At 49.3% G+C, this 15,684-nt stretch overlaps 1 protein-coding gene across 6 annotated transcripts in view; it reads right to left on the bottom strand.

The window, feature by feature from the left end:
• SYTL3 (synaptotagmin like 3) overlaps positions 1 to 15,684 on the bottom strand; it is a 94,239-nt gene that overhangs the window by 57,895 nt on the left and 20,660 nt on the right. For all 6 annotated transcript variants that reach the window (XM_037056721.1, XM_037056861.1, XM_037056650.1 and 3 more), the window contains one exon: positions 5,901 to 5,965. In XM_037056721.1, the coding sequence (XP_036912616.1) occupies positions 5,901 to 5,965 (65 nt within the window). The remainder of the gene's footprint in view (positions 1 to 5,900; positions 5,966 to 15,684) is intronic.

Genomic DNA, 15,684 nt, shown 5'->3' with positions numbered 1-15,684 from the left:
CCAGGCAATTCCTCTTAAAGGGCCCTTGCACAGACTTACTCACTCATTCCCTCTGAGCTCCAGTGCAGAGGAAGCAGGCTGAAAGGAATCAGGCATATATGGGGAGGAACCAAATTGCCCAGCATCAAGGCAAGAGATGGGGGGCAGCTTTCTCCAGGACAGAAGGGCTGGCAGCGGCCATTTTTCCTTTTCTGAGCCCTTCCCACACAGAGCCACAGAGCTGGCAGCTGGCACTGTACTGAGATATCATCAACCCAGCTCACACTGTCTGCCCCACCCTGGCGACTCCCTGAGGCCCTGCCCCACCCAATTTTCAGGTTCACCCAAGCTGTTTCCAGTGGCTTTTCCATACGAATAGCTTGTCTTGGCCATGCTTCAGATTTTCCTAAATTCTCTCAAACAAGCAGCAAGTGGCTTTAGTGAGCCCCTTACCCCTCACTAAATTTCCCCAGGCCTGACCTCACAAGTTCACACCTGGACACCTCCAAGCCAGCACAGGTAGCAGCTATCTGCTCACCACTTGGTAGCCTATGCTGTGTGACCCTGGACAGAACACAGGTGGTGGCTGACCTTGGATGTGCCAACGGCCACCAAGGCTCCACTACAAGAGAAGGATGGACTCAGCCCACACGAAGGGTGCGCCTTGAGTACCAGCTTGAGTGAGAGGGGAGGCTGTGCCACTGGACCCAACTGGACACCTCCTACATCAGACCATGTTACCAAAACACAGAGTCAAAGCAGCTCCACCTAATCCACACAAACACAGGGAGGCTGCCAAAACGAGGAGACCAAGAAACATGGCCCAAGTGAAAGAACAGATGAAAACTGCAGAAACAGAACTAAACAAAATGGAGGTGAGCCATCTGTCAGATGCAGAGTTCAAAACACTGGATACAGAGAGGGTTTGGATGGTTGCCAGACAGGAGGGTGGTGTGGGGGATGGGTGAGGAGGTGAAGGTATTAAGAAGTACAAATAGGTAGTTATGGAATAGCCATGGGGATGTCAAGTACAGCATAGGGAATGGAGCAGCTAAAGAACTTACACACATGTCCCATGGACATGAACAATGGTGGGGGGATTGCCTGAGGGAGGGGGGTGCTGGGGGGAGGAGGGGCAAGGGGCAAAAATCAGGACAACTGTAATAGCATAAACAATGAAATATCATTTTAAAAAAGGATAGGGAAAATGCTCTTTGTGAGTTATTATGTGAAGAAATACCAGAATATAAGTTCATATGTAGAATTTGATCCCAATTACACAGATATATGAGTTTGACTCACATAAAATTTCCCGTTCTTCATTTTTTACCTAAAAATGTACATGTTCACTCACAAACAAATACTCACCGAAGAACAGAAGTGATATATACCCAATTATTAACAGTAGCCCTGAGGGCGAAGTCGCTGTGTTTTTAACATTACTTGTAATGTTTTTCTTCATGTTTCACTTATTTAAGTGAATACGTACTACTTTACATTCAGAACAGAATTACAAACGTCATTGGAAACTGTGTCTGAAGGGATCGGCCTTCCCGGGGCCAGGTGTGGTGAGGGGGCGGCCTGAAAGCCCCACCAGGTAGTGCCGATGGGCACGGTCCCCAGGGGGGTCAGGCAAAATAGGTCAAAACCTTTCAAGCGTTCACACTTCTGACCACTCCTGCTTCTTCTAAGAAGCTGCCCGAAGGAGAGAGACAGAGGTGCCAAGGTGTTTGCCACAGAGCTCCCTGTGACGTGAAAACCTGAACACAACCCCCTGCAGTATCTTACGTGTCATCAACATATGTTGGAAGAAGTATTAATATCACAGGCAAATGTTTATGCTAAACTTAATTTTAAAAGCAAGCCAGAGCCCTGGCTGGTGTGCCTCAGTGGACTGAGCACCAGACTATAACCAAAGGGCCCCTGGGTTAGATTCCCAGTCAGAACACATGCCTGGGTTATGGACCAGGTCCCCAGTAGGGGGTGCTCGAGGGGCAACCACACATGGATGTTTTTCTCCCCCCCTTCTCCTTTCTCTAACAATAAATAAAATCTTTAGAAAATAAGATAAAAGCAAGACAGAAACCGATAGTCTGATCACAAACACAATCGATGGTGCTTGCCTGCTGACATTCGCACCAACACCATCCTCTCCCACCCACAGCGCACTGCTGAGTAACCCAGGACGGAGCAGAAAGGCCAGGCATGACTTCTGAGGCCAGGCCGTCAAAGACGTTGATAGAGACAAAAAACGCGAGGTACAACAGAGGTTACTGGGGACTCTGGGGAGGCGGGCTGGGGCAGGAGTCACTGCTTCATGGGAGCAAGGGTTCAGCTGGGGAAGACGAACGAGTTCTGGAGACACGTGGCAGTGATGGACGCACAACAATGTGAGCATACTTACTGCCCTTGAATTGCACACCTAAAAATGCTAATATGGTAAATTGAATGTTATGTATATTTTGCCACAACAAAACTAATGTTTAAGGTACTGCAGGGCTCTGTCTCTCTAGGGTCATGGGGTGGAGGCCAGCACCCGGTCCTGGGAACTGCTCAGAACCCCTGTGAGCGGGTGTGCAGCGACCCAGGTGTGCAGCAACCCGCCTCCCGCCCACAGTGCTAACTGGCCAGGTGTGCACAGGAGCCCCTGAGCAAGCCGCCCCTGTCATCCCAGGCAGCGTCAGTTGAAGACAACAACTCTGTGAAATAATAGTGTTGGTTGAAGCCACCCGGTTTTGGAGGAGTTTGCTGTCTGGCCCCAGGGAACTAACACCCAGAAGGAAGCACAGATGTGAGCTGCCTGGAAGCCTCCGTTGCTTAAACATCATCTTCCTTTCGCCTCCACTTGGGATGCAGAGGGCTGAACAGAGCTGCGCTCACACGATCATGACAAAAACACTAGGTGTCACACAGATCACAAATGTTCTAGAAGGTGGCAGAGATCCACGGTTGTAGCTGGCTCCCTCTTAGGGCCCACAGGTGGGAGATGGGGAGTCGGGAGGCAGAGGACGGGCGGAGCCTGCTGTTCCCGTCGGCGGTGCCCTGGGTGCCATCTGCTCCCTGCCATTACCATCCCCGGGCTCCATTTTTGCCTTTCCAGTCCTCTGATAATACCCGTTTGACCAATTCCTGAATGAAATTCTTTGTTTAAATCACCGCCCAGTTTCTGTTTTCCTAACTGGCCCTCAAGGGATACAAAACACAAACTCAATTCAGCAGGCCAGTGACTGAGCCAGGTTTCATTTGAGGGGCCCAGACACAAGTCAGGGGCCCCCACCTATGCAGGGGAGCCTTCATCACTCACCCTGATGGCCTCTCCTGACACCCCACCCGTGGTCTGGCTCCCAGCGCTACCCGGGACCCCACTTCTCCTCACACGTTCCCAGTCCAATGCGACTCAGATCCAACAGCAGGAACACGAGGCACCCTGGCACCTCAGCATCTGCGGAAACTAGGCAGAGGAGGCGGGATTTGTTTATTTCTTTGTTGTCTGTTTGCTTCACCCTTGGAAGGAACAATGAAACAAAAAGAACAGTTTGTGTTTGAGCTGACTTCCACTGCTCCAACTTCGTTTTTCTTGCCGATGTGTTCATTCTTGTGGAAAGTCACAGGACGAGAGAGAGGAGGTCGATCTCACCTCTTTCCTACTCCCCCACTTATCTCAGGCAAGTCCCCCCACTGCCCAGGCGCCACGTCTTCCACTCAGGAGAAGAAGCGTGCCAACAGGGGCAGGGCTGACCAGGGCCTGCGAGCACGCACACACATGCACACAGTGCATATACACAGGAGTGCACATACCACACACATAGGAGTATGCACACATGCACATTCTCACACACAGCACACATAGGGGCACACACCATGTACCCAATGGAGTGCACATGCTAACACAGCACATGTACCAGAGCACATAGCACATATGTGTATGTGTGCACACTGGAGCACACATGTACACGGCACAAGCACACACATGACAGAGTGCATGGGAGCACATGTGTGTGCACACATACACACAAGTTCTGGTCTGCATAGTAATTTACTAAATTGAAATAATGATACTAAAACTTACAAAAATGTATTTTTAAAAACATCCAGGAGATGTCTTTACAGCATTGGTATTGATAAATCACAGAAAAAAATACAATAAAGATTTAAAAATAAATAAAAGGACAAAAAAACTAATAACGATAAAGACAACCACAGAAATTACAAAACACTTAGTGACTGAAGTCGTTCGTGAGAAAGGCGGATGTGCATTGAGTGTGTCCCATGCACTACGGAATATCATGCACCCACTACTCTGTGATGTAAATATTACACTTGGCGGGTATTTCTCTACGAAACTGAATGAAATCACAGAAATTTCACTCACTACAGTTTTATTGTTTGTGAACTAGAACCAAGTGAGAGAAATAAGGATCTACCTGCCATCTGAAGACACCAGCCCCCCAGCAAACACAATTTAATGAAACGAGGCAGCACCCCTAATCTGAGAGGTGACCCCTGGGCCATAGCTCTGCCCAGCCCTGCACTAGATGGGCCGACAGCCCGGGACCCCTCGCAGGGTGAACGCGCCTCAGTCATTTCAAGGGCCAGGGGCACGCTCCCCAGGGCTGCGGTTCCCAAACAGGCATGCAGTGTGTCTGGAATGTTAGACTCCCCTGGGCAGGAAGTGTTTTTAAAAAAGAGAAGTGTTGACAGGGCTGCTGGGGGGTGAGCCGGAGAGAGGACAGGAGCTGGGAAGAACCGTCTGCAGGAGCTCCGACACTCGCCACACTCTGTCTCCCGAGCACCCCCGTGAGTGAGCCCCGTGTTTTCCTCCAGATTTCCAGTAAATCGGGCAGACGCACCCTTTTGTCTTGAGTGAGAAGAGTTGGGAACAGAATCTGGGGAGAATTTTGTGACAACTGAATACAAGCCCCCGTTCACAGCACCTTTTATAAAAGCCGAGCGGCCACACTCAGGCCAGGGCTGCCTGTTCTTGACGACACATTTTTGGTTGATATAAATACCTTACTTCTCTACCTCATACCATCACTTTTTCTGGTGGGGCGGGGGAGGAAGCGTTTCCAGCAAACCCATTCCCTCTAGGGCTCCGCAGGCTCCCTGCATGCAGTCTCCGTGGGCGCACATCACTGGGGGGCACCCGCCCATGTTACCCCCGTAGATGGATGCGGTCTGCAGAGCACGTTGGCCCCACTTGATTTTCACGGCACGTGTGTGCACCTTTGACCGGTTACTGTATCTGCACGGCGCACATCCTCTGCCACGGCACCTCCGTAGCCACAGCCCAGTTAGTCCTCTCCATGGTTTCGAGTCCCAGCTACTGATCACACCATCGCACCAACAGTGCGAATGTTTTATGAGACATTCCTGGCCCCAGACCAGAGACACCTCCCACTCACATACATAATCGTGACATGTCACTTCATAATCGTGAGCATCTGTTCAGTTCTAATGCTATCCACGTGTTGGGGCCTGGGTTGCCCAGGCGATTACTCCGGTCAGGTGCTCTGAACAAGGGGCTGTGCTCGGTGCTGGGAGGGGCCAACCGGGTTTCCAAGCACAGGTTCTGCTAGTGGAGAGAAGGGGAAAGAAGTGCCCAAATAACGGCATCATCTTTGGCACTTCGGATGATGTGGGGACATGCAGACCAGAACTGCTGGCATCTCAGGGGCAGCAGATATCGCTCCCGGAAGCAGGGCATCAGGGGAAAGGGGGTAGGGGGGTAGGTGGGGGAACGCTGCCCTCAAAGGTGGGAACAGCAGGGGAAACTAACAGCAAGTGGGCCAGGTGGACAGGAGCTAGAGACCTGTCTCCCTCGCCCTGTAAAGTTGTTTATAGCTAAAAGTTTTAAGCCCAATATTTTAATACTAGAAATATATCATTTTTAATTTAGTAAAGATGTTGAGAGCACTTACCTTCAGTTGGAAATTTCTTGGCTCGTTCCTCAAAGAACCATTCTCCAGTTTTTATTCTCACGTTTCTGAAAAGCAAGCAGACGGAAGCATCGGCTGGGAGTGTAGGGCGTGCTGGGTGGGACCCGTCACAGCAACGGGGAGACTGTCACACAAGACCAGTCTTGCAAAGGACCCCAGAGTTCAAATTCCTGGCCCCACCCCTCGCTTTGCAGGTTTCCCAGAGAGATTTAGGGATTCGACTAGTTAGCAGCAAAGTGGGGAACCTCTTACTTTATGTGTTACATGCACATGCAATATACACGCCTTAACCTACGCATGTGCACAACACATGGTAATGCTTAATGTTTTCTGAATAAATATATAAGGAGAACCAAAATTGCCATCAAAATAATATGCTTAATTGAGTATACAGAGGTTGTATTATGAAGTTTTATACCTGAAATTGATATGCTGTTACTACCAAATAACATTTAAACATAAAATAAAAAATAACAACTGATCATGTTTATGGTGGGACGCAATGGCATGAAGGAGAAGCTACAAAAAAAATTTCAATGCTGCCTGTTTGCTCAGATCATCCTTAGCTTAGTTTAGGGTGAGGCTGTGTTAACCATAACCTTTACCAAGGGCCACCAGAGAAGGTTCCTGGAAGGACTTGAAATCTGGAAATGGGGGCCCACATGCTTCCATGGAGATTTGGGGGGACATGGGTCCTGGCGGAGCACAGGGGAGATGGGAAATGGCTCCTCGGGCAGCTGGTCTGGCAGGGCCCCCCCCCCACCCCGGTGTGTCCCCTTCCTTCCTTCCGTCTTAGTCACACAGAGGACAGCAGGGGCGCTCTGTATGTGCCCTGCCCAGCACTCCTGCCCAAGTGTGTTTTACTCTGGACAGTTTTTAAATTTCTGGAGAAAGCACCCTTGACCTCCCAGAACCTCGGAAAGGTAGCCCCTCCAATGGCCTCAGGAGGCCGGCACCTTCAATAGGAGGTCAAAGGGCAAACGCACGGAAGTTGTCAGTTGCTCCCACCCTCAAAATAATGGGCCGCAGAACTCGTCAGTTCCTTGGTTATTTAAGAACATTGGAAACTTCCACTTATGGTGGTTCTCCTTATCAATAGAGGTGGTTCTCCTCTATTTACTGAGGGCGGTTCTCCTTAAGATTCTTTGAAGTTATGTGCGAACACCAGGGAATTTTTTTAAGTCAAGGCTTATAAATGCCGTTACCGTAAGTAAATTCACAAATACGTGCCAATGCACAGGTTTTAACTAAAAAGAGTCCTGTCTTTCCGCTGCAGAGTTCCAGGTGTTGTCAGAGACACGAACCAGCTCTCTCCCCTTCCTCTGGTCAGAAGCTATTCTGTCCGTCCTCTGGCTGCTGCGTGAACTACTCTTTCCCACGCTGGGTGACCGGGATGGGAGATCTCGCAGCAGCATCTATAAATCGTGGTAATCAGTCACTTCCACGCAGAGCCAGAAATACATAAACGGTTCACTGCACCATGTCCCCGGAGAGACGAGGAAAGCTGGCAGCCATAGACCCAGAAACGTGAACATCTGACCTACTGAGCCAATGGAAAACACCTGAAGGAGAACTTGGCGTCTCAGCAGACATTCCCCTCTGGCCCTCAAGGTCAAGCAGAGGGTCCCATCCTGGGGAAGTTTGGAGAGATGAGCAGGACTGTTCTGTTTCTGAGGGGGCCTCCTTCGTCCCTAGAAGCAGGATGAGGTCTAAGCACCGGGCGAGGGCAGGTAGGACAGCAGAATCAACAGCGGCAACCAGGAGCCTCCCTCTGACAAACACACTTCACTGCTGGGGCCCCTTCCTCGTGGTGGCGACCTGTCCCGGCTAACCACACTCTCACACTCTCCAGCTCGTCACCCTGGGACCACAAAGATCACAACGCGAGACAGGTCAGGGGACCAGGCGAGGCCTTGCACTGGAAAACAGACCAGAATTCAGCACCAACCAGTCGGCGGCTCGCTCTGCAGTCCCTGAGCTGGCCAGTCACGGCTGCCGTTGAGAAGCGAACACATACAGACTCACAGTCACGAAAAATGAAAAATGGTGAAGGGGAGTGGAGAGAGGAAGGTGAGAATGCCTGAGGAAACCGCCATCACAAATGATTACTCTAGCCCTACTTCTGAACCTAGAACAGGAGGCAGGCAAATTAAATGCTAGTCACCTCGTGCTAGTCACCTAACGGAACCTTCTAACTAGTCCCCTCAGGCTAGTGTCTAATACAACCATCTAACTAGTCACCTTGGGCTAGCCATCTAATGGAACCTTCTAACCATCCCACCGAACCCCAGCTGATGACTTGCAAAGTTCCCGCAGGAACGATTTGGCCGGGAGACACGTGGCCACAAACTCACCAGCCTCCCAGGATCCCCTGTGATGAAAGGATGGAGGGGAAAGGACCTCAGTCCTGGACCGTGTGACCACCAGCCCCTTGCCTGTGAGGCTGTTTCCTGTGAGAACGGGATGGAGTCGAACTGCGTCTCCACAACCATTTACTCACTCTGGGGCAACCTTTCTGTGAGCGGTGACCCCTCAACACCTTGTAGTGGGTCTCCCCGTGCACACCCACCCCACATTTTAACAGGAGGCCCCTCACCACTCTCATGGCCTAAGGCAGCTATGCAGACCGTGTAGTGGCTCTGTGCCCGTCCGGGCCCATGCAGGGGAGCCTCACTCAGCGGCCAAGGCCAGCCTTCCTTAGCTCTTCCCAGACGAGTGTCAGAATCTGATGACAAGAGCTTTGGGGCACATTTCCTGAGCTCAACAAGAGGTTAATGTGCTTACGTTTCTCAAAAAGAAGCATGACTTACTTCCTAAAACCTTTTCAAATCCATCAGTGCATCTTGAGAAGTGAAAACCAGGTAGCAGAGTGAGCAGACGAGAGGGAGTCGGGAGACTGGGTGCCCTCAGGGTCCGACCTGCCCACCAACTGCGGGAGGACCTCAGAATTGTAGCCACGGCTCTGGCACATGGAAACTCTCAGCACACGCCAGGTGGTGCCAACCACCATTTCTGTAGCTGGAGCTTGCTGCTGCTGTCGTTACACGAGCGAATGTGAGATGCCAGTGAAAAGCACTTTGCAAAGCCGTGCACACGCATGTTCAACAATACATTGAATGGAAACCCTTAAAGGGTTCGACCTCATTACACTCACCAAGCAGTGAGCCAAACAGTCCAGCTGGATCTGTTTTTACTCTGCATCTGGGTTACTCGCATCGGAAGGTGGCTAAGCCAGCCACGTTTTGTGCTCCAAGAAGTTGACTGTCCCTGGAGCTGCTCGTTGTATTTCCACCACTGAACGGAGAGAGGCGGGAAACTGACCAGTAAGTCAGGATTCTTTGAGTGGCTGAAGAGGCCCAACCCTGGGGAGACCTGCTCCCCAGCCAGTGCCCTGGTGGCAAAGAAGCATCCAGAGAGCCTGATGGCTCATATACAAAGAAGGCTTATATTGGAAAACCGAGACCAACCTAACGGCTTTGTGCTAGCCTGTCCAATTGCTAGGAGATTCTCAGCTACAGTTGGTCCTAAGCATGCATGCCATTGAAAATTGTTTTACTTCAAATAATCTTGCATCTAAGATGGTTTTTACTTACAAAGCAAAATAGTAAGTGGGTTTTTTTTTTGTTTTTACACCAGCCCTGTTGATCTGATTGTCTGATCACAGCATCTTACAGGAAAAGAAACCGACCACTGTGATTAAACCCTCGGTAACTGGGGAAAGAGTCAGAACATTGAGATGAAGATAAAGAAACGACTTTATCACGCCTCTACCACCACGTGGGGCAAAACACTGATAACTCCCTTTACTTGGCCTCAGAGAGAAGGCAGCTCCCCTGTGTCATGTTCCGTGTGACAGTCACAGCCCCAAGCACAATGGAGGCCCGTGGCAAGGGCCAGGGCATATATGTGGGCTGGCAGGTGAATGAACGTCCCTGTGTCTGCAGGGAGCACCCTGAGAATCGAAGGAACCCACCTAGGCCGAGCCCCGTGACAGTATGCACTGAGGGCCGTGTGTGCGTCGTGCCCTCTAATCAGATGCAGCAGCTCCCACACTCAGGCTCCCAGCAGCACCTGTGAATGAGGGGACCAGGCTGGGGGTGAGACAACAGGGAGGGGCAGGCACCGAGGTGAACTGGAGCACCTGTGTCCCCGTGTAAGGCACTGAGATGATAACTATTAGACATTGTGCAGGCCGAAGAAACAAGGTCACGAGTTTGTGACCCTCGGTTTGTCATTGCAGGTCGCTAGCCAATGCGACTGAGAAGAATTCTGCAGCTGGACAGAGCTTGACTCACCGAGTCTCTGGACTCACAGAGAAAATCCAGTGACAGGCTGCATGTCCCCTGTCATCTCTGCAGACCTAAAAAGGGGTCCCCAACATCAAAGCAGTCATGATGGGGGTGAAAGACAAGGAGCAGCCATTCTCTGTTGGCGAGACCTCAACCCGGACATCTGAGGCATCAGCCAAGAGCCTCGGACACGATGCCACGGGCAGAAGAAACAGCCCTGAAGCCCAGGAAGCGCTTACTCAGTGCACCAGGGAAAGTTCCAGAGAGTGGTTAGTCTTCAAAAACATCTAAGACCCGCCTCTACCTCTAGGAAAAGGACACGGAAAGACATCAGGAGAAACAAGGCTGCAGCAAAGAACAACACACTGGAACAAAGGAAGTTGTGGGAAACCCACAACTCAGAGTAGAGCCAACTGTGTCAGCAATGGGAAGGGCAGGACCGAGGTCGATGTGGCTGGCCGAGCAGAAACACCTCCCCAGAAGAACAAGAACTGAATAACGAAGGAGAAGACAATACAAATGGAGGACAGAGAACGAGGCCAACCTAGGTATGAAAAGTTGTGCCCAAAGAAGCCAGGGCAAGGAGTAATGTGAACAATCAGACCTGACTGGAGAAAACGGTACTCAGCCAAGAAACAAGCCAGCCCCCACCTCACACTCACTAGTGAGGACTAAAACAAAACAAAACAAAAAAACAGACAATAGCAAGTGTGGGTGAGGATGTGGAGAAGCTGGCGCCCTTGCGTGCTGGCAGGAATGTCTCTCCACACCGGTGCAGCTGCTGTGGCAGAGAGTAGCAGTGTCTCAGAGCATCAGACACACAAACGGCGTGCGATCTAGCAATCCCTCGCCAGGGGTACACACCGAAGACTGACATTATGTTTGTGCCACCCTTACTCACAGCAGCCGAAAGGCAGAAGCAACCCAAGTGTCCATCGACAGGTGAACAGATGAAAAAACACGGTCTATATATACAAATGAATGTTACTCAACCTTAGAAAAGAAGAAAATTCCAACACATGCTACAGCATGGACGAACATTAAGGACCTTATGATGAGTGAAATAAGCCATCACAAAAAGACAAATACTACAAGATTCTATGAGGTCCCTTGAGTAGTGAGAATTCATAGAGTCAAGAGTAGGTGGGTGGCTGCCAGGGGCTGGGGAGGAGGGAGGGACGGGGCATTTAGTGGGGACCAAGTGTCTCTCTGGAAAGGTAAAAAAGTTCTGGAGACAGATGTTAGTGGTGGCTGAGCAATAATGGGAATGTGCTTAAGGCCGCTGCGCTGTACACTTAAAAATGATTAAGATGGCAAATTTTATGTCATGCATATTTACCACAATTAAAAAAAGTAAACAAGCAAACCCAAAGGACAGTCAGCTCAAAGGAATTGTCTTTATTTCACAAAAATCAATGTGGAGAGACTCATACCCAAACAGGTCCTAGAAACTGTTTTTAGTTATAAGGATGTAGGGGAAAAATCTATTTCTAGTACGTAAAAACCAGATGATGAAGAAAAAAAATGAAACTAGCCTCAGAGGTCTCTGTTACATTAACTTCCAAAAGACAACAAGAGTGTATCGCTAAATTTGGAGGTTAGAAGGTTGGGACTCCAGATCTACCACCCACTGAAGTCATCATCGCTCGTGGGGAAAGACTCCTGGAGGCATCTGCAAACACGCAAGCCTGGAACACACGCCTCCCACATTCTCCTCTGGGGGCAAGTCCTCGGGTCAAGACACAGAAGCTGCAAACCGGGAAATCCTTGTCTCAGAAGGTTGGCAATAGGCCTTTGGATCAGTTAAAACAGAGGGTCAGTTTAATAATTGTTGTAAATATAATTACAAAACAATATAGGTGACAAAAGTAAATATTTTTGGAGGAGATCTAGAAGAAAAAGTCATGTCAAAGAATATAGATATTTTTAAGTGATTGACAAAAAATAAAATTATGTATAAAACTTTTCTGCCTCTGAATTTGCCTACTCTGGGTACCTCAGGTAAACGGCGTAAGACAGTCTTTGTCCTTCCGTGGATGGATTACTTCACTTAGCAGGATGCTCGCAAGGCTCGCCCATGTTTTAGCACGTGTCAGGATTTCATTCTTTGCTATGGCTGAACGGTATTCTGCACTGTTTACACCCCCTGTTTTGTTTGCCCATTCATCTGCTGAGAGACGCTGGACTGCTTACACTTTGTGCCCGTGGTGAATGATGCTGTGTGGAACCTCGGCTCATGGTTTTGAAGCATGGTTTGAAATCTATGCTGACCAAACCAACATCGATGTCTTCATGCTGTTTTTTTTTTTTTCAGATGGCAGTAGCTTTTGTAAGTTACTAGCTCTTAGGGCCAGTTGGCATTTATTACAAGATTCAACTACGCATTTCCTAAATAGAACTCAACATCAACTCAGATGCCTCACCCACTTAAAGTCATGTGTAAGGCACCTCCTGCCCTTTTCCCAAGCATACAGGTAACAGACCTACCAACCTTAGCTTGTAGGGCCTGATAACTCAGCAAATTTGCTTAAACGGTAATAACAGTTCTGCTGTTCACGAGTTTTTACAATTTTAAAAGGAAGAACGAACAGCTGCTTCTTGTCTGTGGACTTCATTACCTTAAGTTATAAAAGTGCTGTTCATATGAGTAGCAAGGTACATAGCAGAATTAGGCAGACTTATTGCTTTCCTTTTAAGAAGCAGTTTTACTCATTTCTTTTTTAAAAAATATTATTATGTATTGCCCAGCAGCAATAATTCAAATTCCAACCTGAGAACTAAGAATGTGGCAATAACCCAAGGTCAGCATCAATTTGGAACCGAACAACCCAAGTTTTCCTTCATCGGCACTAGCACAGCAGAAAGGATGTGAGCAGTCCGCGACATTGCCGGGAAATCAACCACACCACCTGCCATAATTTGAGACACTAAGTGTAAAACCTCTGTTCCAATTATTTCACGAGCAGTAAAATGTTCCTGATAAAACAGAGGAAGCATACTCATGAATATCTGCAGCTGAGAAATAAAGGATTGCTCATGGGCAAAGCCAATTACAAAGTAAGAGAAAAGTCGCTTTTTGAAGGAAAAAGTCCCGAGCAACCGTAATTCCTCAGGAATCCATATGGAATTTGATGTTACTGCAGAGTGTATGATTTTGAAGGGAAAAGATCCATGTAAACCTGAGTCTTTGAGTTCAAACTTTGTTTTAAATTACGCTAAAATAAACAAGCAAATACAAAGCTTTGGGTCCTCCTTGACGTATCAACATAGTTGTTAATTTGGGCCATTTCACTGAAGAAATTATCAACAAATTCCAATGGGGAAAGTCAACCAAGAAGCAAGCATAAGGTGATGTTCCTGAGTCTCTCTTCTGCCTTTCTTCTCCCGAATCACCCTGGTCCAACAATCCCACCAAGGACACCATGCAGCCCCCGGTACTGCAAGCTGTTTCTAACCAGCTTTCTTCTTCTAAGTCCTTTCCACTGTCTTGGTTTTCTGTTCTCTCTGATGCCTCTCCTTCACTCTCGCTGTTTCTTTTAGTTTTGCTGATGCTCTATGAGCAGGTTAAGCATAAAAAACAACCATTTTTGACCGGTCCCTCTCTCGCATCCCCCATAACTAAGTTCTACCACCCCTTTGTTGAACTGTCTGTCACATTGGCCATCTGTACTGCCACCAGCCTCATCACCTCGTGCCTGGGTTCGCAACAAGGACGTCCACGTGTCTGGGTACCTAATTTACCCCTTCTGAGTCTGCCCTGCCCAACAGCCAGTTTCTGTGTGGTTTCTTCTGGCAAGACACACATGTCCCAGATCCAGACCCTTCTGAGTGGCTTTGGGGAATCTGCATTCATGGGGGAGTCTCCCAGCAGACAGGAGGGGGGCTCAGGGCAGGAGGGGACGGGACTCCGGGAGCCCAGGTTCTAGTCGTACTGAGTTCGTGGCCGTGGGCTAACTGTCTGGTGTCTCCAAGTCTCCATAGCCTCATCCGTAAAATGAGGGCCACAGTAGTGGCTGCCCTACAAGAGTATCTGAAGATCTAAATAAGACATTCAGGACAAAGAAATGCTTAGCCTGACACCTTGCATGCGGTGAGTGGTCACCACTCATTCCCACGTCACTTCCTCTCCCTGACAGTGTCCAACCCCATCTCTAACCCTGACCCTCTTCCAGGAATGCCCCAACCGTGGATGTTCTTTGAAGCCACCTTGAAAAACCCGCCCTGGAGGCAGAACACGCAGCTGACTCCCGACACACCACACAAGGCCCGCATAAGCCTTACACTGTCTGCAGCAACCTGGCAGTTGGATTTGATTTGATTTCTTTTTTAAAATTGCTACCCTAGAGCCCCCCTTTCCTGGCTTTAGGACCCTGTTTCCCTTGTTCTGTCCTCACCAAGTTCAGCTCATTCCCAGGGGACAAGTCTCAGGCTGAGGGAAAAGCGGCTGGAGGAAAAGGGTTGTGCTCAAAACCCTTCCCCAGGCCCCAGTGCAGCTGCGCGTATCAAATGCTCTACAGCTTCACCCTAAAATAGGATACAGCCCAGAGTGGACCGACCGGGGCGAGGTCGGAGGGCTTCAAAGAAAGCAAGCAAAGAGGAGGGGTCGGGGGTGGGGGGGCTGGGCTGTCAGCCATGATTTAGCTCTCCCATACTGTGTCCCGTGCGGGCACCCACAGGGTTAGGCAATTGTCCTAGGTATTTCGAAAAACATCCTTAGTTCAAAATGAGGAAGCTGGGGTTACAGAAGCCACACTGGGTGTGCTTGGGGAGTAAAGTTTCAATACCCAGGGTGCAACACCTCTTGGGCAGAGAGTTCATCAGCGTCCTCGGAGACTGGCTGGGCCCCGTCCTCCTGTTTTGATTTTTTTGCTTATAGTTGAATTATTAGGAGAAAAAAAATGCTGAAGAATTTAGTGTCTTACCAAGCAATGTTTATCACTAGACTTCAAATACATGTGGTTGATTAAACTGGAGGAAGATCTTAAGGTCTGGTTTTTGTTTATCCTGATGACATGATTATTGATTTTCAGAGAGACAGGAAGGGAAGGAGACAGAGAAAGAGAAACGTCGAGCAGTTACTTCTCACACGTGCCCAGTTGGGGACGGAACCAGCAAACCAGGTAAGTGCCCTGACCGGGAATCGAACCTGTGACCTTTCAGCTTATAGGACAATGCTTCAACTAACCGAGCCACATGGGCCAGGGCAATCTTAAGATCTTCGGAGAGATTATTTGGAATGGTCACCTCCCCTCTCAAGAGCCCAGACCTGCACGAGCACATGGGTGGCCAGGGCTCGTCTCAGCAACTCTTTGCTTTTTCCTCTCAAGCTGGGTGAAGCCTGAGGGCAGCAGCTTCCACAAACCAAAGAACCCTGAGATGCGTGGAGGGGGCTCTGATGGGAATCGGTGCACCTCTGCAGGCTGCTGGAGAAACAAGAGGTGTGCACCTCAGGACACAGGAAATCTAGCTGGACGACC

The sequence above is a fragment of the Sturnira hondurensis genome, unplaced genomic scaffold (assembly GCF_014824575.4).
Source record: "Sturnira hondurensis isolate 20B ecotype Veracruz unplaced genomic scaffold, ASM1482457v3 Scaffold0000167, whole genome shotgun sequence".
Lineage (NCBI taxonomy): Eukaryota > Metazoa > Chordata > Mammalia > Chiroptera > Phyllostomidae > Sturnira > Sturnira hondurensis.
Note: the sequence above shows the minus strand (reverse complement) of the source record. Positions and strands in the feature narration are given on the sequence as shown.